Source organism: Sceloporus occidentalis, unplaced genomic scaffold (genome assembly GCF_023333645.1).
Source record: "Sceloporus occidentalis isolate IW3139 unplaced genomic scaffold, rSceOcc1.0.p SCAF_2, whole genome shotgun sequence".
NCBI lineage: Eukaryota > Metazoa > Chordata > Lepidosauria > Squamata > Phrynosomatidae > Sceloporus > Sceloporus occidentalis.
The window spans coordinates 90565556-90587777 of NW_028316982.1; the positions used below are offsets into that span (position 1 = coordinate 90565556).

A 22222-nucleotide genomic window follows, 5' to 3' on the forward strand; every position below is an offset into this window, starting at 1 on the left:
TTCAGTATGTGACAATATAATTTACTTTCAATTAATTCCCGACATAATGAATTCAAACATAGTTTCATTTTTTAAAATATTGATTAAATAAACCTCCATAAATTTGTCATTCTCACCTCGACCTAGAACACAGACAGCCATTAAATTTGATGAATAATAAGTTGAATGAAACTTCAGCAGCTCTTGCCTTACATCTATTCCGTCTTGTGTTGGTCTAGTTTCCAAAGTGAATTTGTTTCCTGCCATATAAAAGTAAAATAAAGGATGTGTCACAAAACAGTCATGAATCCAAAATCAATTTCACAAAAGCTGTTAATTCTTATAATGACAAGCAAGACTAGTGTACACATTTCTCAGCCAAGTCAAAGCATGGGGACTAGAAACATGGCTATATAGATTATGACAAATGGGCATTCTGTTTTTTAAAGACATGATGTTACTCTTGGCTGATAGATGTTTCTCCTATTTGCAGCTTTCACAACCTCGGTAAGATCAAGTAGCCTAGAATTCAGTGTGAAATCTTGAATTGGGTATAACAGTCATCCTCAAGAAATAACACAAAAAAGTGTTTACTTGCATAGTTCTATGCCGGGCTTCAAAATATAACATTATGCAGAATAAAAACACAGCTATAATTCAGACTGCGCTTATCAACTATGAACATTGGCCACTATAACTTCCTCATTGGCAGTTAATGGCTTCATAGCTCAAAGGCATATTGAGGAAACATACAAGCAGGCCAGTGTCACACAGTGGTTTGAGTGTTGGACTAAGACTCCGGAGACCAGGGTTTAATTCCTAGCTCAGCCATGAAACCTGCTGGGTGACCTTGGGCAAGTTACATGCTCTAAGCCTCAGGGGAAGGCAATAGCAAACCTTCTCTGAACAACTCTTGCCAAGAAAACCCCCTGACAAGGTTGCCTTGGGGTCACCATAAGTCAGAAACTGCTTGAAGACACACAACACAAACACATACATACATAAAAAGCAGACTAGATTTTGCAGGAATGGAATCTAGGGGAAGGCAGAGAAACATTGGTTTCAACATTACCTGTCTAATTACCAATGGTGGCAAAATTTAGTCACACTTTATTCATTATTAAGAGCACAAATGAGCAATCTGCTTGGCATGTCCTTCTTAGAAGATCCTCTGGTATGTTAAAACAGTTTTCTCATACTGAGTAAACTAGGGAAATGATTTCAGTGCTCTCAGCAAGGACCAATGCATGCTTTGCTGGGCTGGCTCCTTCAAAACACACCAGTTTCCTAGTTCAGATTCTATGGGAATACTGTGCTCCCTTAAATGTGAAACACTTAAGTAAACTTGCCAGGAAACTCATCTGTTGGATCAGTATACATAAAGAACTTGTAGTGCCTTTAAGACTAACTGAGGGAAAGAAGTTAGTAACATAAACACTCATAGTCTAAATCTTCTTCATCAGATACTTGGAGTAAAGTACCTAGGGACAGACATTTATACCTGTGAATGAGCTGATGGTGTGTGTATATAGCAACAGAAATGAATAACTTGTGGGTATGGTGATAAGATATTGTTTAAAGCCAAGGTGTGTAGCTAACCATATGAATGGTGGAGGAAGTTATTGGAACGTAGTATGATACTGGCTGGGAACATTATCTCTAGATCAGGACATAATTTTAGATATAACCTTATTCAGAGCTCTGAAGTTTTAAACATCACCTTGGGCAAGGCACACTTTCTCAACCTCAGAGGATGGCAATGGTAAATTCCCTCTGAAAACTCCATGATAGGGTCACCCTAATATTGCCATACATCAGAAATGACTTGAAGGTACACAGCAACAGCAGCAGCAGCAACAACAACATTCAGGCAGTTAAAACTACTTTTATGGTATTTCATTTGTTAAAGTTTGAAATAGGTTGGATCAGTGTCTGAGTCTTGTCTCAACTATTGCTGACAATCCTTTGTTTTCTGTAGCTGTAAAAAATAAATTGAAGTTTGGAATTTCTGTTTCCAGCATGCTGACTCAACCACTACTGCTATATAAAGTGAAGCTAAGATGCAGCATTCTGAGCTGACAGAACATAGTACTGAAAGGAAGCTTGAGGCAAAGAACCATAAAGTAAATGAAGTGAAAACAATGTCCTTAAAATAAAAACAAGGATGTATAAAATAATCAACTCATTTTACAAGCAGTAGCAATAAGCACAGAGAAACATAAGCAAGAAAAATCATTACAAATAAATAAGAAAACAGTTTTATTCAATAGCTGAGAATGCACAGTTTTTGTAGAGAATACACAACTTGACAGGTCTCCAAACATTTCCACTTCAAACCACTATATAACACCTTATCATATTAAGTGCAGGGAATTGGAACTGCTATGTTTTTTAAAAGGCCAAGCTCAACTCTTTTTAAAAACTAAAGTTATGTAACAAAAAAGAACTATCCATGTAATATGCAAGACAGAAACTGACAATTAACCAGTTAATCTCTAGTTTAACAGAGGCTAATCATTATCTACTTAATATTTATATAATCTTTTGTACTTATGTTCATAGTTTAAAAATACACCTGAGTGTTTTTTGCCCGGATTCTTGCTATAGCAAAATTAATTCAGTAGGGGACCCACTTCTATAGTGAAAAAAGGTGGAGGAAAAATACTTCAGGTGTTAATACAAGTTTTAGTGGTCTTGCTGGGCTGCAGTAATTATTTGTAATCCTACTCCTACATGCCTGAATTAAATCAACTGTCACCACTGGTACTAACTATATTGTGAGTAATTACTTACAGTGGGAGAAAAATATGGAAAGAAACCACTATTATTCTTCCAGAACCTTCACATCCTCACAATTACTGCTTTGTTTTGTAGTTTCAGATGATAATGCAAGGAGATTATTGTTCTTCTGTGAACTTCCTGAGGCTGACTTTTCTTGCTCAGACTTTTAAATATCACTGTGAGACATCATTCAGAGCTATAAAATTTAATTTCACCATGATGCAAGATGACATCTACTTTCACCTTTTCACCTGCTATGCAAATGCAGTATTATCCCTAAAAACGTATCTGGATAAACTAAACCTCCATTAGTGGAAAACTTAATTGAAAGCTCTTATATTATAAATGGTTCTAAATAAAGAGCAAAATTGTATTTTAAAAAATACTTGTAGTATTAGTAGGTATCCACACGTTTGTTCCAGTGTATTTGGGAGCCTACTTTCTGCCTTGATCATGGTTTTAATTCATGCCTATGGTTTATTTTAAATATTTTAGCTCACCCTAATTATTAAATCAATGTTACCTCTGAACAGCTTAACACACATTTCATTCACTGAGGGCAATGCACACAAAGACTTGCACTTATGTGTTGCAGTCTATCAGATTTTAAATGTAAATCAAGTGCTAAGTCATCATAACTATATAAGATGCATCATTAAAAAAAACACCTTCATACCTCATACCATGCCATTTTTATGAAAACAACTTATTTTTTTTAAATACAAAAGAATGAGACAAAGTATCATAGTGTATGTCTGGAGAGTCCTTCCTTCAAGTCTAACGTATTCTTACATACCTGTGCCAAATTTGCTGAAGGGATGATTGGGATTTCCAGTTGCTTTTTCTAGTTGAAACAACCTCCAAGCATCATTCATTAAATTCTTCTCATGCTCAGAATCAACAGCATTCACTTCTCTATCTTTGCAGCTTTCATCAAACAGAGGGCACAAGAAAAACTGGGAAAATCTAGATGAAAGAAGTTTAATATTTCTCAAATTAACATACTGGATATGCAATGACATTTTTAAAGCTTAAAATATTACATTCATTCTGAATTATTAAAAGCACAATGAACTACAAAATACTGTGCTCACCAAAACTTACCCTTTTGTCCTCAGTGCCCTGGACAGGTACCCACAACTGTATCAAATCTGTTCACTTACAACCCCAAAATTTGGAAATTCAGCCACCATCTCCAAATGGCTGCTCAGATGCAAACTGCTATACTTGACATGAATAATCCCCAGTTATCACTCACAATATTTATCTATGATACTATCATTGCCTATCGCAAGAGATCTACTACTTCTTATTGAATGCTGGAATGAATACACATTCCAAGTGTCATTGGCAGTTGCCTACTGCATATCATGTGGTGTGTGGTGTAATAAATACTGGGAGTAATCCGACAAATCCAGGACCCACCCCAGAATCTGCCACTTTAATCTTATTCCTTTGATTTTTTAACATTTATTAACCTTCTCCTTCAACTTCGGTATGATCCAAAAATCCTTGTGGGGAAAAGTCCTGTCTCCTTCTTCTATTCCACTGAACTTCTAGCTCATCTTCTCTTTAGTGAATCAGCTGCTTTGGTACACAGAAATGTTTAACTGATCTATTAGATCAGTGGTCCTCAAACTGTGTCCTTTAAGAGATTTTGGACTTCAGCTCCCAGAAGCCTCTGCCATGTTGGTCAATAGTCTGGGATTCTGGGAGCTGGAGTCCAAAATCCCTTAAAGAGCACAGTTTGGGGACCACTGTATTAGATAGAGACATGAGCATCCTCCCAACTCACATCTCTAATTTTTCTTTTCTTGCTCAAAGGCAGCTGCTGATGGTTCAACTATAATGTGTAAATTAAAATCAATTACATACAAATTATGTTTGTACATAATACACAAAACCTCAAGTATAAGAACTCTGCCCGCAAAAGTACCCAGTCCACCCAAGTATGGGAATATCATGTTCCACTAGTCAGCCACTCAAAGCTTCTCCCCAATGTCCTCATTCCTGATGGGATAACACAATCTCCTTATTCCCAAATCCCTGGTCTTCAGGATTCAGATTAGGAACTGCTTCCTTACAGGAAGTGCCAGCTTCCCTGCACATCTAAGGTGCTTCCTAAGGTGCAACTACTATGTTTCAAATCCGGCTGTCAGAAGATTTAGTGTGTAGGCTAGTTAAAAACCTATTAAAATTGTGATACTCCTGGCTCAATCTATTGTTGTCGTTGTTATTGCGTACCTTCAAGTAATTTCTAATTTATAGTAACCCTAAGGCAAATCTATCATGGGGTTTTCTTTGCAAGATTTGTTCAGAGGGGGGTTGCCTTTGCCTTCCTCTGAGGCTAGTTGTAGTCTAGCATTTAAATCACTACATCACGTTGATCTGTTATCTGTTATCTATCTTTCATCACAGGTTTAACCTTTTTTCAGATCCTAAATAAATATTTTATAATTTGAATATGAGTGTTAGACCCTGAAACTTCATAAGCTCAAAGTTATTTTCTCTCATGTGTCAAGCTACTCACTCATACTATGACATAAGAAATGGGAGGCAGATCTAAAGATTCAACTATGCAATGGGTTGCAACGAAGACTCTACAAAGGCAGATGACAACTGGATAACAGTAGGAACTAATTGCAGGACAATAGTTGCCCTTATCCCTAAAAACAGTCCAGAGCTTTGATCCAGAGAGGCCTTCTTATTAAGCCTTTGGTAAAATAATTTTCATTAATTCTACAATATCTAAGACCTTACCTGTCATTAAAAAATAAAAATTTAATCATCTTCATATATTGGAGTTCCTACAGTGCCAAGGGACAGTTCACTAACACACTAAAAATGGGTTAATTCGGCAGTAAATTCATTTGCTCTAAACAGTAGTACTAGCTTGAATATGCCTTGTTTTTAACAACTATATAAATGAAATAAGCCTTTGAAGAACAGTTGAATAATGTAGCTTCTGTTCAAACTGAAAGGAGAAACATACACTTGTGAGGTTCCTAAATAACACATTCTCAACTATACAGTAATAGTATGACAATTCACTAGTGAATTGCTAAATAAAACATATGAAGCTATAAATACACATCAGACTACTGTCTATTCTCACTAAAAACTGCCAGTATTTCTATATAATAATGAAGAGGGTTGTTCCATAAAATCTTTCATTTCAAAGCTATTACAAATGAGATGTTTTTACTGAAAAAGCATAAGTATTTAATACAGTGGCTGTATCCACACTGCAGATATAATTCAGTTTGACACCACTCTAACAGCCATGGTTCAGTGCTATGGAATTCTAGTTTGTTGTAGCACCAGTGCTCTCTGACAGAGAACGCTAAATGTCTCACAAAACTACAATTCCCAGAATTCCGCAGCACTGAGTCATGGCAATTAAAGTGGTGTCAAACTAGATCATTTCTACATTCCGGATGCTGTCACTATGTAGGAATGATACTACTAAATGTGAATGGTGCATGGTGAAGGACACAAACCAATACATATATTGAATTGTTAACAGATATCCTTACCTGTCCAGGGCACCTTCTAAATGTTCATGTGACACATCAAAATAATAGTTGGTGTGCTCTCCACTGGTAAAAGCATTTGAGCTTCCTGCATGTTCACTGAGAAACTGGCTGTACTCATTTTCTTTTGGGTATTTTTCGGTTCCCAAGAATAGCATATGTTCACAAAAATGGCTTAACCCAGCAATATTAGGGGGATCAGACAAGGACCCTAATGAAAGAGAAAAAATGGAAAAGGTCATCCTACATTATACAAGTGTTTGACTAACAGGATTCTCATTCTACACAGTTACAGAAATGCAATTCATGTAAGAGTTCATATCTTTATTTCATGTAAGAATAGCAGTGTAATCAAAGTAAACTAGAAGATGCAAAATTTTGATATTTTTCTTTTCTAGACCGAGGAAGAAATCACTGCCAATATTTAGTGAATAGGGTAGGTCTAGTTTGCTTTGCAGATAAACTATGCAAGAAAGGACTTGCTGGTATACAACTGTGTCATATTTCTCTTTTATGTGAACCTGTACTGTAGTTATAATAAAGGCATTATTAAGCAGAGACTGATGCTTGTGCAAGTGCTCCAAACATAAAAGGAAATAGATTAAATAAAACAGATTCCACATAATAAATAACTGAACAAAGATGAAGAGAATATTTAGTCACAAGTTACAAACAGTCATCTTCTAATTCCATGTGTGCTACATACACCAATGTATAATCTTCATGCATACCTTCGAACTACCATAAACATTTTTATGCAAGTTAGTTGCAGCCAATTTTTTCAAATATCATTAATAATTCATCCGTTCCTGGTATTACACTATTTTCTTTCATGTTATCAATTAAATGTGTTGAAGGTGACACATAAAATCATTTCCCATCATTCTTCCTCATAAAATGCACTGCTGTTTAGGACAAGTAATTCATACAGACACTTTTATAGAGATACAACTTCTACAGCTAGCCTCAATAAGAATGTAATACTATATACTTTTTATAAAAGCAAATGTTTAGAATGTGGCTTATGCCTGACTAGGCATAAAGATAACTGCACTGTAGAAATAGATTGTATCCAGAAAAATCAGTTCATTTTAGTACTTTCAAACAGTATTCATATGCCCACATTTATACAAATATTTAAGAACTGAGTCATGAGGTTGCAGTTCTCCAATTAAACATTGTTCAGTTCATTAGCCTTAATGTGTCCATTTTTAGAACTCTGTCCAGTAATGCAATACAAATTTGGTTAGGCTAATTCTAACCAGATGCTCATGATCCTTACCAGATGTAGAGTGAGCCTTATATGGAAATGATGTCAATTAAACTCCCAAGTAAGCAACAAGCTTTCCCAGTAAACAGTGCAACTGTTGGAAGTTATTATTTTATAGGCCCAAAACAGATGGGCAGGAAAGTGTGGCTTCTGGCCGCTATGGGGGCATGGCATTTAGACAACGCACAACCCCAGAACAGCCAGAAGCCACGTGGAGAGCGTGCCCAGCCGGGGAAAGCTAGACGGAAAAGGAGCGGAGAAAGTCCACTCTTTGCTGGCGTCCCATTCAGGACTGTGGCAGCGGCTCGGATCAGGCCCGGGCCCTTGCAGTCACAGCGCTTCTGTGCCAATCATCTGCATGACTCCATGGTTAGTTTATAAACCTAAAAAAAAACCTGATCAAATACCTATGTGTACATCAAGTGCAGCTGAAGACTTGTCTGTGGTGGGGTCACTAATAAGCATTGCCTTGATGCCATTTGCCAGTTCTAGCCCGCGATACTCTCGTTTATCCTCAGGTGACTTGATAATATCGTATGCTACTCTTTTAATAGCAGGATCATTCATTTTGTCGTGCATGTCTTGCTGAAGCCTAAAAAAAACAAACAGTAAAAGTTACACTTTCATCCAAAATAATACAGGAAAAAACCCACAAGGATGAAAAGAAACTTCTTTAGGTCTACAATATCCACCTCTAATGACCAGATCTAAAATATTAGTAATGCATACGGTAAGTCCACTGATGAACAGATTGTTCATACACTGTATATACACATGTATAAGTCTAGAAATTTAGGTCAAAAAATTGACTGCAAAAAACTGAGTCAACTTATCCATGGGTCAATCTAAGTACTGTATCTTAACTCTTATTTATAAGAAGGAACCATCCCCTGGTGAAAAGCAAGAGTATAATCTGTCCTGTAAGCACAGACCTCCTCTTTCCTCTCATCCATCCAGCCTTAAGAATGAGCACAGAGTTATGTCTGCTGGAATTTTGTAAGTTCTATTACATTGTTTTACTGTGCTTCATTCTTTAGATCCTTTTATACAGGCCCCTAAGTTGTACCCTCGACTTATCCACGGGTCATGGCAAAATCCATAATTTTGGCCCCAAACTTGCCCTTGACTTATACATGAGGTTGACTTATTGTCAAGTATATACGGTACTTAAATATATTTTAAATAATATATTTTGAAGATGTTTTAAAATCTATACATAGTTTCTTAATTCAATATTTTTATTTTTAAAATACATTAAGAATTCTAGAAATTAAAAAAAAGAAGAAAAAGCAAAGAACAAAGTGACTTCCAATCTTCCTTTTGCTGGTTAGACATACATATTATACACATACACACGCTGACACACTTCATATCCATTTAAAAATTACAGCATATTCCGTACTTTCAATATCTGATTCTTTCTAATAATCAAAACCAAAAGTTACCAAATCATTTTCTTTTTTCTGCATAAAGTCTATAAGGGATTTCCAATCTTTAAGAAATGTCACTAATGGCCTTTCTCTAATCAAACAAGTCAATTTGTCTATTTCTGCTAAATCTATTAATTTCAATAGCCATTCCTTCATAGTGAGAAGTGTTGAATTCTTCCATGCTTGAGCATATATACTTGGTATTTGCTGAAGTTTGGATTTGGGACTTCCCATGGATACCAAAACTAGTGAATGCTCAACACCCATAAATACAATGGTGTACTAAAATAATGTCCCTTATATAAAATGGCAAACCCAAGATATTTGGAATATATACATATACAATTAGCCCTCCATTTTCATGGGGGATCTGTTCCGAACCCCCCTGAGAAAATGGAGGCTCGCGCCACATGCCCCATTGAAAATAGCAGAGGTTGCCCTGTGGATTTTCAAAGTCGCGGATCCCAGATCCATGAGTTAGGAGGGGTGACTGTATGTACACACACACACACACACACACACAGAGAGAGAGAGAGAGAGAGAGAGAGAGAGAGAGACTTGTATATATAGACTTAGAATCATAGAATCACAGAGCTGGAAGAGACCTCAAGGGCCATCCAGTCCAACCCCCTGCCATGCAGGAAATCCAATCAAAGCAATAGATGGCCATCTAGCCTCTGCTTAAAGACCTCCAGTGAAGGAGACTCCACTACACTCCGAGGAAGGAGTGTGTTCCACTGTCGAACAGCCCTTACTGTCAGAAAGTTCCTCCTAATGTTGAGGTGGAATCTCTTTCCCTGTAGCTTGCATCCATTGTTCCAGGTCCTGTTCTCTGGAGCAGCAGAAAACAAGCTTGCTCCCTCCTCAATATGACATTCTTTCAAATATTTAAATAGGGCTATCATATCACCTCTTAACCTTCTTTTCTCCAGGCTAAACATCCCCAGCTCCCTAAGTCGTTCCTCATAAAGCATGGTTTCCAGACCTTTCACCATTTTAGTCGCCCTCCTTTGGACACGCTCCAGTTTCTCAACATCCTTTTTGAATTGTGGTGCCCAGAACTGGACACAATATTCCAGGTGGGGCCTGACCAGAGCAGAATAGAGTGGCACTATTACTTCCCTTGAGCTAGACACTATATGACTACTGAAAAAATCAAGGAAGAAAGTGCAAAGGCAGGTTTACAATTGAACATTAAGAAAATAAAAATAATGACCTCAGATGATTTGCATAACTTTACACTAGATGATGAAGACACTGAAATAGTTCAAGATTTTTCATGGCTCAGTCATTAATCAGAATGGAGATTGCAGTCAAGACTAGGACTTGAAAGGGCAGCTATGAAGAAAGTAGGCAAGATTCTGTAGTGTAACAATGTATAATTAAATACTAAAGTCTGGATTGTCCATGCCATTGTATTTTTTTTTTATTTCTATTTTTGTTGGACAGTGACGAAAATGGATAAGATGAGAATCAACTCATTTCAGAGGAGGCGTTGGAGAAGAGTTCTTTGGATACGTGGACTGCTAAAAAGACAAATCCTAGAACAAATCAATCCTGATGTTTTCCTAGAAATCAAGATGACTAAATTGAGAATGTTGTACTTGGGCACATCATGAGAAGACATAATTCACTAGAAGAGACAGTGATGCTTGCTAAGGGAGAAGGTGGTAGAAAGAGGACAGTCATATTCCAGATGGACAGACTCAGTCAAGCAATCCACAGCTCTGAGTTTGCAAGACCTAAGCAGGGCTGTTGATGATAGGGTGACTTCGAGGTCTCTCATTCACAGGATTACCATAAGTCAGTCAACTTCACAACAACAACAAACGAGCTCTTATTGATTTGCAATAATGAAAGGGCACTGATTTATTTCCCCCTGAAACCAACACCCATAGCTGACAGACAAATAAAAATAATGTAGTATCAATATATGCTTTATTATCTATACAAAAACATTACTCCAGATAAGATATAAGTAAAGCTCAGTGTGTATATCTCTTCTGGCATAGCAAGATTGTATCTGCATGGCTCTTGGAATCCATGAGGATTAAGTGCTTTACAATAAATGCAAAGGGAAATAAAGCCACAATGAGATGAGCAAGTTGGTCCAGATGTTCAAGCATCAAAGCCATGATCAATAGATAAAGCAGAAAATAGTTTAGTTCAGCACCTGTACCCAATAACATCTTTCTCCAGGGGGGGGAAAACTATTATAATATAGTCTTCAATATTTGTTCTTCTTACACCTATTCCTGCCTGATCACTTATCTTGACATAAGACTGAATAAAAGGAATAAGTGTTCTGCATAGAATAAATTCCAGGTATGCCTTCTACATTTGGGTCTATGCTTTGTAAGATATTTTGTATCTAAATCATTTTTCTATGTTTTTATCTCTAAAAGAAAAAGTGTGCTTACTTCAGCCTGTCAATTAAAAATTCTTTTCAATCAACTTCCTTTTTCTTTTTTCACATCATTCACATCACTTTCACTCAAGTGCCTTATACTTTAATTTGCAAAGTGCCGAATTACTTGTTCCCAGTGCTTGTCTACTTCCTGGCAGTGATAATACAAGGCTGAAACACTGAGACAAATAAAAAGTGTATTAGGTATTTGGAGCAGAACAGCATCACATTATGTCTGTTCTAAATTATTCAATTAAAAACAACGACAGCATTTCTCTATCTTCTCTATCATCACAGTTACTGTCACAACATTAAAGTAAATTTTAAAATTAAGCAAAGAAGTATCAAGACAAACATCAGCACAGAATTTTTGGAACTGTCCTATTTACTGAAAAAAGTAAGTGAAAGATGGACAAACAAACAACATTTCAATAGAAAGCAGAATGCATACTAGAAAATTGTGTACTCCATGTATGTTTTGGGCTTGTGCTTCTATGTAAAAATCAAGATACACATCAAATTAAAACTACATATCCAGCACTGTATTCACATTTCTGTGCCTCAAATTGACAGTTGCTTTTTAAGTATACCATTAAAAGATGCTTTTTGACATGCACATATTGCAACACAAAAAGTTTACACAAAGATCTTTGGACTCCACACAGCTGGCATATAACTATGGCATAAAAGGCTTATTAATGTGTAGAACGGGGGATGCTTTAGTTTCTACTTTTTTAAAAAATTATAACTTGTCTCCCCTCTCCATTGTTGTTTATTCTTATTTTTGAAATTTTGAATAGAGATCTCAGATTAGATAAAACAATAAGCAGAGTAAAGATTAGAAAGGAAGAATTTAAATTAAAATCATTTGTAGATGATTTAGTAGATGATTGGAATATCTGGTGAATTTAGAACAGGTTTAGAACAGGGGTCGGCCACATGTGGCCTGCCGAGGCCTAGGGACCGGCCCCAGCCCGGCCCTGCCGCAGATTGCCACCGGGGCCTTTGGCCTCCCGCGCAAGCACACGGGACCTTTGCGCGCAGGGCAAGGAGGAGCAAGCGGGGGCAAGCGGCGGGCAAGGAGGAGCAAGCGGGGGCAAGCGGCGGGCAAGGGGGAGCAAGCGAGGGCAAGCGGCGGGCAAGGGGGGGCAAATGGGGGCAAGCGGCGGGCAAGGGGGCAAGGAGGAGCAAGCGGGGGCAAGCGGCGGGCAAGGGGGAGCAAGCGGGGGCAAGCGGTGGGCAAGGGGGCAAGGGGGAGCAAGCGGGGGCAAGCGGTGGGCAAGGGGGCAAGGAGGAGCAAGCGGGGGCAAGCGGTGGGCAAGGGGGAGCAAGCGGGGGCAAGCGGTGGGCAAGGGGGCAAGGAGGAGCAAGCGGGGGCAAGCGGCGGGCAAGGGGGCAAGGGGGAGCAAGCGGGGGCAAGCGGTGGGCAAGGGGGCAAGGAGGAGCAAGCGGGGGCAAGCGGCGGGCAAGGAGGAGCAAGCGGGGGCAAGCGGCGGGCAAGGGGGGCAAGGAGGAGCAAGCGGCGGGCAAGGGGGCAATTGTCTATGCAGAAACATGCATTTATATTAACATTTTTTAAAAAATCAGCAGTTTTTTGCGTGTCCTCCATTTTTTATTAAAAGTGTCCTCCATTTTAAATTTTTGTCCTACATTTGTCCCGGTTTATTTATATATATAATTTTTTTAAAAAAAATATTTAATTATTATTATTATTATTTTGCTTCGCCCCCCCCCCCCCCCCAAGTTGTCTAAGGGACAGCAACCCGGCCCACGGGTCAAAAAGGTTGCCTACCCCTGGTTTAGAATAACTGATGCAAAAATTAAAAGAATTTGATACAATTGCACTTTTTAAAGTAAATAGTGATCAAACAAAAATTTTGTCTAAGAATATATCTGTCCAAGAGGAAGAAGAATTCTCAACTAGGACAGGATTTCAGATAACTAAAAAGGTGAGGTATTTAGGAATAAATTTAACTCTGAAAAATCAGCAACTGTGTGATGATAATTATATAAAAATCTGGGAAAATATTTTGAAAGATCTGAATAAATGGCATATTTTTAATTTGTCTCTATTAGGCAGAATATCAACAATTAAAATGAGTGTATTACTGAAATTCATGTACCTATTTCAGACAATTCCAACTATTCTCTGTAATACACCGCTTTGATCTAATTTGGAAAAGCGGTATATAAATCATCATCATCATCATCATTAATATGCCTTTAAAAAATTGGCAGAAAGAATTGACAAAATTTCTGTAGTATGATAAAAAGCCAGGAGTTAAATGGAAGCTTTTGATTAATGCAAAGGAGAGAGGAGGGTTGGGGCTATGGATATGAAATTATATTTTGAATCTGCATGAATCTAATGTGGTTGAAAAACTGAAAAACATTAGAAAATAAAAGGATGCTAGAACTGAAAGGGCATGAACTGAAATTTGGGTGGCATGTTATAGAATGGGAAAGTTAGGCAAATGCAGACTAGGGAAGATAAAACCAGATTCCGTTTTGAAAAGGATACAAAGAATTTGAAAATATGAGATGTAATGGCAAAAATGTATAAGATATTAAGATTTGAAACAGAGCATGAAGTACTTAAGGAGAATTTAAATAAATAAATAAATAACCTGTCAAACATTCTCCAATCAATTTCATAGCAGCTGTAGATTTGACACCCAGAGTGAATCAATGCAGTCTACTCACATTTTTAATCCTGCTAGTTTTCACTAGTCTTAACATTCCTAAATATTTTGCACTAACATTTTACACCAGCCATCATCATCTCAGTTACTACATGTGAGTAAGAAACAATTATCCTGCATCCTCTGCATATGCTGCAGAAATTCTGCATTCTGCATATGCTGCATAAATAATCCAGTTTGATACTACTTTAACTTCCTTGGCTCTATGCTACAGAATCATGGGAATTGTAGTTTTGTTAGCCATCTTTGTCAGGGAGCACTGGTGCCAAAACAAACTACCAGTCCCAAGATTCCACAGCACTGATTCATGGCAGATAAAGTGGTGTCAAACTGGATTACCTCTGCAGTGAGGATGCAGTCTCAGAAATGAAAACAAGGCAGTCAGGCTGTCATTAAAAATATTAAATGATAATGGTGGCTATAAAAAGGTTAGTGATAAACAAAAAGGCAGGGAGCAAGTGTGCAGGATATATACTCTTAACAGGTCTGTACAGAAATCACAGAAGTGACCTTGCCATTGATCAGCATAGGTTTAAGGAGAAACAGGTACCTAGAAACACGGTCAGTCTTGACTGTGTAGACCTTAGGAAGGAACCCAGAGGCAAGCAGGGAAGCCCACAGGTATACCAGGTCACAGTAGATCCAACAAGGTACCATCAGACCTGTTATTGGAGTTTTGTAGTAATTAACGATTTCAGTATTCCTGCTGGGGCCATCTTGAAACAAGCAGCTCAGAATATCATGGTCTCCACGATGACAATGGGTCTGTTCCAGTTTACTGTAGATCCTATGTGTGAAAGGTTATATATTGGATTTTATGTTCTGGACTGCACAGCATTTTCTGCTGCTCTGATAACAGGAGGCACTAAAATAAAGCATCTGTTGAGGTCACACTGTAGCACACATAGATCCAAGTTACATAACTGGAGGGCCATTAGAACAGCCAGTCCCTGGAAACAAGTTTGTATGATTCCAACATACCATTTATTAAAGTGAGAGCCAGCCTAGTGTAGTGGTTTGAGCATTGGACTATGACTCTGGAATCCAGGGTTCAAATCCCCACTCAGTGATGGCAACCCACTTGGTGATCCTGGACAGATCACACTCCCTCAGCCTCAGAGAACGGCAAAGACAAACCTGCTCTGAAACCTTGCCAAGAAAACGCTGTAATGGGTTTGCCTTTGGATTGCCATAAGTCAGAAACAACTTGAAGGCACACAACAATACAATTTCTAAAAATAATCAGATTCCCTAGCCAGTTTTTCAAATTATAGCTCTACCGGACCACTGCCCAAATCAGTCTCCAACACTTCTCTAATCTGATAAAAGCTTGAATTACTGGAAAGGTCTGGGAAAGAAAATAGGTTGAGAGAGCTTAAACACAAGTAGCAAAAATGTCACACCAAATGTGAGAAAGCTCAGGGGTTCACTTGAAACTCTGAGATGCTGGCAATGTATTTTCTCTCTCTTTACCATCATTACACTCAGCTGAGCTGTTCTGGAGGGTATAGTTACTGAGCTTCAAGTAAGAGCTACTAGAAGATGGAGCAGATACAGCTCACTAAGAGCTTGCTTGCACAGGCTAAAAGAAACATCCCCACCCCATTTCAGAATTTATTTTGCTTTGGTGTTAAGCTCCGAAGCGCTGATTGAAGCCGTTTTCCTGCCATTTCAGCCATGTGCGTCATCTATACACTAATGCAGACAACGCACATGGCTGAAAGGGCAAGAAAATAGCCCCAAGCCATGCTTTGGAGCTTAACACCAGAACAAATAAATCCTAGATTGCTCTGATTCAAGCCAGAAAAAGGAATCTATCACATCAGTGTGTGGACTGTGAGTCGGTACGGAGACCGGGGAGGGGCCAGGTGGCTGCTGGCGCCATGGCTGGAAATATTTTTGGGGGGTCACCTGCCTGTGACTGAACTGCACAAGTGGTCAGAAGTACCATCAACCCAATGTGCACCCTGTGAAGTGAAATGACAACACACACATCATATTACCAACAATAAAGTGGATTTAATAGAAACATTAACAAACTGGCTGGTCCAACAGGGGGGAAGGGGGGTATGTATGGGAGGGAACATGATGGCTGGACAGGCATGTGCTGTGCCAATGTGTCACAGGGTACACAGAGGTGTATGGGCAGCCTATTGATCGTGTGATCAAGCAGACGCTCAGGCTGTCCAATGGACTGGCCGTGGGGCACGGGAGAGATTGGTTGCTGCTAGAGGAACGGTTATGCATTCTTGCACATGAGTGGAAGGGGGGAATGCACAGCTTTTAGCTGCAATTGCTTTATGGCAGGTCCATCTATGGCAGTGGGATGGGGCAGTGCTGACTGCAGTTTGGTTATCGGCCCATTGTGAGAGCTGGCAGTGTGGTCAGCAAGGTCTCCCAAGAGATCAGGAAACCTGGGGGGTGAGCCAGCTTTTCTCCTCCATCTGCTTTTGTCCTATGACAATTTGTGGAAAAAGTACTTGGGGTTATGAAGGCTACCATACAGTTATTACACCTATGATCACAATGTCTAATAATCTGTAGTAGGAATTAGTCCAGGCAAGGGTCACCAATGTTTCACTATGAGGGTCTTCTATCAAAATACAAACAAGGCCTACTGTCTCTTGCCTGTCTCCATTTTCAATTAGGGTTCCAGCATGGATATGGGATTTACTGCATTAGTCGCCCTGGTGGATTATCTGTATCTAGAGGTCACAGGGTGGGGGAAGAGAGAGAAAATCTCCTTGCTGATCTTGCTGGACTTCTTAGCAACTTCTGACAGGCAAACAGGACCATCTTTTAGACTGACTTGAATGTGTTTAAGTCTCTAAGATAGTACCAAAATTATTTGCTTTGATCTTTTATTATAGCACTCATAGTGAAATCACTGGAAAAATTATATACACACAATAATAAATGACTGGTGTATTTCACAAATGGCAGTCTTTCATCAGTGCTGTTTAACCCTGTATGAAGTCACTGGCAAATATCATTCAGAGCTTTGTAGTAAGAGATCATCAATATGCTGATGACATCCAAGTCAGGATAGCTGCCTCACTTCCAAATCTGTGAATGAGCCAAATTAGTTTGATTAGAACAAGAAGTGAAGTGGATCAATAACACAAAAACTTTTGAGAAAGATGGTACTCATCTTCATCTAAAGATGTTTAAAGTTTAAGTATGGTCTTGCACTACTGGTGAAGCTCTTAGGGGCTACAGATACTTTTGACAATCTGATGAAACCTATGGACTCCCTCCATAGAGAAATGCACTTAAAATACAATTTTCAAAATAACTTGAAAGAAATGGAAGAAAAAACCAATTCAATTATATATACGTATTGCACCCAGGTCATGAATCTGCAGGAGCAGATCAAAGGTTAAGAACCCCTCACTTCGATTCTGCCTTATTTATGGCTAAATAGATAATGATAGCGAGGGCTTGCTAGATGTTGCAAAACTCTGGGTATTTTAAAGAAGGTGTGGACATATGTAGTCTCTCCAGCATGTTTTGTGCCCCCTGATACCCCCATCCTCAGTGAATTTTGGAAGCAGCGGCAAAAAGAAAGTAGGAAACAAGGCACACGGGAAGATGGTTAGAATGTCCACTTTAAAAGACAAATCCTAGCTCTTTTGCCCCAGGTATCAGGGACTCCAAAAAAAGAGATCAAGAGATCTCACAGCATTTACTCATGCTTTTAAACTCTGAGGATCAAATAATTAATGTTATTATGTGTTGCACTGCTGATGATGATAACTGCAGCTAAAGTAGAATCATAGGAAGTAGTAACACCAGAGTTTACTTCTTCCTCTGGCGTGTAGAGAGGTGATAAGAATCAAGCTTCTAGACTCAAATTAAATTGCAGGAGACAGAACTTATTTTTAAGCCCTTCATAGTTCGTATTCCAACATTATATTCTTGGGAGTCTCTTTTCTATGTATGGCCTGGGCGGTATTACCAGTTCAGGCCATGGCCACAGTTCCTCCCTGAAGGAAATGAAATTAATAGCAGCTAACAGGTCATCAGTGTTACCACACTGAAGTTCAGGAATCACTTCCCACACAACATCATAAATGTGTATGGAAGATGGCTTCCGGATAGATTACATAGTTATTTTATATAGTGTGTAGGCAGGAGATAATTTGTTGTCCAGGGACGGTGACCTTTATTACTAGACTGTGGGGGATGAATTCTTCAGTATTGTGCTTTGTACTCTAGAAGTTTTTTATTATTGTTTTTTTCTTTTTACTATAACCCATAATTAATTTAGCAAATGTCTAAAACAACTGAACAGATATGTGATGTGTAAATGTTAAACAAAAAGCCAGCATAGTGTAATGGTTTGACTGTTGGAATACAACTCTGGATCTAAGTACCTGCTCAGCCCTGGGTGACCTTGAGCAAGCCATATTCTCTCAGCCTCAGAGGAAGGAAAAGGCAAATCCCCTCTGAACAAATCTCCCAAGAGAAGACAGTGTCACCTTGGGGTTGTCATAAGCTGGAAATAACTTGAAAGCACACAACAGCAACAAAAAATGGTATGTAAAAGTGAACAGAAATTGGGCTGAAGCAAGAATGTAGAGAAGGATCCAAAGGCAAGAAAGGCAAATCATAGCAGCTAGAAAGGTGCATCTTTAGCTTCTCTGAAAAACCTAAGAACAAAAATAAATAAATAAATAAATATGACCCTTAAAATATTTAATTAGCAAGGCTTACCTAATTTATACTGAAGTAATGTATATTTGTCTGATTTGCCTCAAAAACACTACAGTATGAAGTTTAGCCAGAGCATCTTACTGAATCTTGATGACATTAATAGCTGAAACTCATTCTTAAATAATATAATATACCCTATAATAAACAGTATGTGGCAAACTATAGTATAAGCAGAAGACATCAGACTGCTAATGTCAGAAATTCCCACACTTGATAAAACCAGATATAGTATTCCCACAGAATCCAACCTGTCCCATAATACTCCATCAGTTGCACAATTTCCACTACATAGAAATCACCATGATATAATGTCTCACCTCTTCTACAATGGAGACAAAACTCAGAGCTTTGGAGGATTTCATTGATCCTAATACTGCCTGATAAACGTATATTAAGTCTGAGTCCATTCCTTAACACAGATTTTGCTTTAATGCTTCTTCTGCACATTCCCTGTTCATCTTGAAAAAGACCACTTAACAGAGAGTGAAGGCTGAGATTGTGACATATTTCCTAAAGTAATAGTGACATTTAAAGTACACCAGCCAATAACAGCCAGTTTCTTTTTCAGTAATAAGAGTAGTTTCAACAGCATACAGACTTGCTTAAACCATTAAATTGCATTGCATTCAGTCATACTTTTTTGCATTATTCATTTTTATATTATTCATAATGATAGAATACAAAGACTCATTGTACTTGAAAAACACCTAGTGCATTCATCCATCACAGTCAGGGATTCAAATTTTACCTCAGGCTGAAGCATCATTTGTGTTCTCTAACATTTAAAAATCTCGGCAGTTTGAAAATTGGGGATTTGAGTTGTACTGAATTCACTGCCTGAAAGTCACCAACTATAATAATGTTATATAAAAAGGTGAAGTGAAAGAATCATAGTATAAATTACTTGCTTTAAAAATGAATACTGCTTGAAATCTTTAATCTTTGTAAGATTAAAGCTCCTCTATAGAGCCTAGTAAAAATGCCTCCGAACACCAATTTGTGAAGAGCATGTTATTCTTCCCACTATAATCATGAATGCCTACTTAAAGAAAAAAAATTGAGAATTTGTTTTTGCTCCATTTTAGAACCTCAAATTCAGTTCTGACTTAAATAACATGTCAAAGCAAAGATTTATCTGCTAAAGGTTGACTTCTCTGCTAAAATTCAAAACTTCATGCCTCCTTTTGCATGTTATAACAAAGCCATGGCACAACCACATTTCTGCTTTCCTTTCATCTAATTCAATATGTAAACAGGCTTTCATGATGTTCCAGTTCCCATTTTTGTGGCAATGATGCTGCCTCATTGAAAGTCCTCCAATAGGAAAAAATTCAACGTGTGTATATTTAAGAAGTGTAGAGATCCATATGTTGTATTATTGCCTGTTAAACAGCCATGAAAGCCACAGAATCTGAAATGATAGCACTGTAGATACTACAGTGCTAGTGAACACATTTGGTAACCTTGCACCTATTAATTCATCTGGGACCAAATACTGTACAAACATGCGACAGTCGGAGTAATCTTATATTTATAGCAACCTAAACACCCACCTGCGGTGACTCAGATAATGAGATTAATTAATTTCCAGTTCAGTAGAAACTGTACCTTTCCTGTGGAGTTAGGACTTGGCATTATAGAAACCTTCCTTCCAATTCCTACCTGTCTTTTAGACTGTTTAACCAAGAAGTGAACTACTGACCAGATGCTAGTGGCATTTCTCACAAACTTCACTGGCTTTCATCAACTAATCCTAAACTTGTTTGGATAGAAACCCAAGAACATAAACTATGAGCAGCAAGAGGCATATAGAGTACCTTCATATATTCTGGGCCCTCTCAATAAATATCACTAACTGTGAATTAGCAGTTACACAGGAAACGTGTAATGAGGCACACCCTCGGGAGGGAGGTTTCAGCTGCTTCCCACATAAGTTTTATGGCACAGGTGGCCCCTGCAACTCATTCAGATCTAAATAACAGTCATGTGGGAAGGAATTATAGACATGATGATATCCAAAATTGAAATGCATACTGCCAAACTGTTCCATAAGAGTTCTAAAGTGATTTGGAGAAATACTAAGGTCACAAGCATTTGTTTTCATTTAGAAATTCCTTGTATTGTTACCAGAAGTAACAGGACAGAAAGTGGTGCAGAACATAATAAATCACAATACTGTAAAAATATAAGCTTAGTGTGGGCAGTGCTTTAAAGATGCATGACATTTAGTCACCTGGGCATTCTAGATGTATCACTGGTGTGGTTACAACACAACACACAAAGTGCATCTCATGAAACTTGTCTGAGAGATTTAACAGGAAGGATACAAATGGTATCCCAAATTACTGAATGGTAAAAGTAGGATTTAGCATGGTTTGAGGAAGAAGTATAGAAGTTGCACTCTGGAATGGTTAGCAGGAAACTGCAGAAACAAGGAAAAATGCATGGCAATTCTGAAAATATTTTTTTCTATCGTCCATTCCTATCATCCACTGACAATGCAGCAAGAGAAATCACACATCTCAACAGGCCAGAAATTCATAGAAGACCTTCTTGTTGTTGTTGGCCTTCAAGTAATTTCTGACTTATGACAACCCTATGACAGGGATTTCTCGGCAAGATTTGTTCAGAGGAGGTTTGCCATTGCCTTCCTCGGAGACTGAGAGAGTGAGACTTGCCCAAGATCACTCAGTGGGTTTACAAACCTTGTTGTATTTAAGCATGCTTGTGTAGATTTGCTCAACTGCTCCAGCTTATAGCATACAAAGAGCAAATAAGAATAAACCCGGAATTAGCTGAAACAAATTAGAAAACTATAGTTATTGCATACAAATGTATGACATGATAAACAAATCACAAAATTATGCTATGGTTTGTTTAGTTGCCCCTGTAAACAGGTGCATTCAAGCCAGCCTGATGCTTACTCGTAACAAGCCTCGGCTCCCACAGATCCCTTAGCTTGTCGTGTCATCTGAATTCACCCACTGACAAAGCCCAAAGTTCTCAGACAGCCACTTTATGGACAAATATAAAGCAGATACGCAGGTGTTTGCAAAAGCTAGACTGAAAAGGCAGATTTACTGTTTCACATAGGGCTTTATTTGCAAATGAAGAAGCTGAGAATGCAATCTCGCATCAACACAAACAGGAATTCCAAAATGATTTAGTTACATCCCTTGCTGACTATCAAGTGTCATTTGAAGGTCACCAGTTTTCTCTATGGCATTGTGAACTCCATCTGCCAGCTGTAGTAACCATAATACTTTCCCTGATACTGTAGAAATGGAAGCATCAGAAGTCTCTCAACTTGCCAAAGCATGTTGACTATTTTGTAAATCACTTCAATCTTGGATATATCCCAAAGATGTAAACAAAGGAAAGATGCTGCAGCAACCTCAGCCATT

General features: G+C 38.3%; 1 protein-coding gene across 6 annotated transcripts in view; it reads right to left on the reverse strand.

The window, feature by feature from the left end:
- Nucleotides 1-22222, reverse strand: part of LOC149318670 (insulin-degrading enzyme) — a 90017-nt gene that overhangs the window by 55188 nt on the left and 12607 nt on the right. For 3 of the 6 annotated variants that reach the window (XM_089510249.1, XM_089510246.1, XM_089510247.1), the window contains exons 2-5: nucleotides 7971-8155; nucleotides 6297-6504; nucleotides 3557-3726; nucleotides 117-239 (exon numbers count right to left, since the gene is read on the reverse strand). In XM_089510249.1, the coding sequence (XP_089366375.1) occupies nucleotides 117-239; nucleotides 3557-3726; nucleotides 6297-6504; nucleotides 7971-8142 (673 nt within the window). In that variant the 5' untranslated portion in view covers nucleotides 8143-8155. Of the gene's footprint in view, nucleotides 1-116; nucleotides 240-3556; nucleotides 3727-6296; nucleotides 6505-7970; nucleotides 8156-11413; nucleotides 11580-14652; nucleotides 14890-22222 lie in introns of those variants that run through there. The other 3 variants (XM_089510245.1, XM_089510250.1, XM_089510248.1) reach the window with 2 other exon arrangements.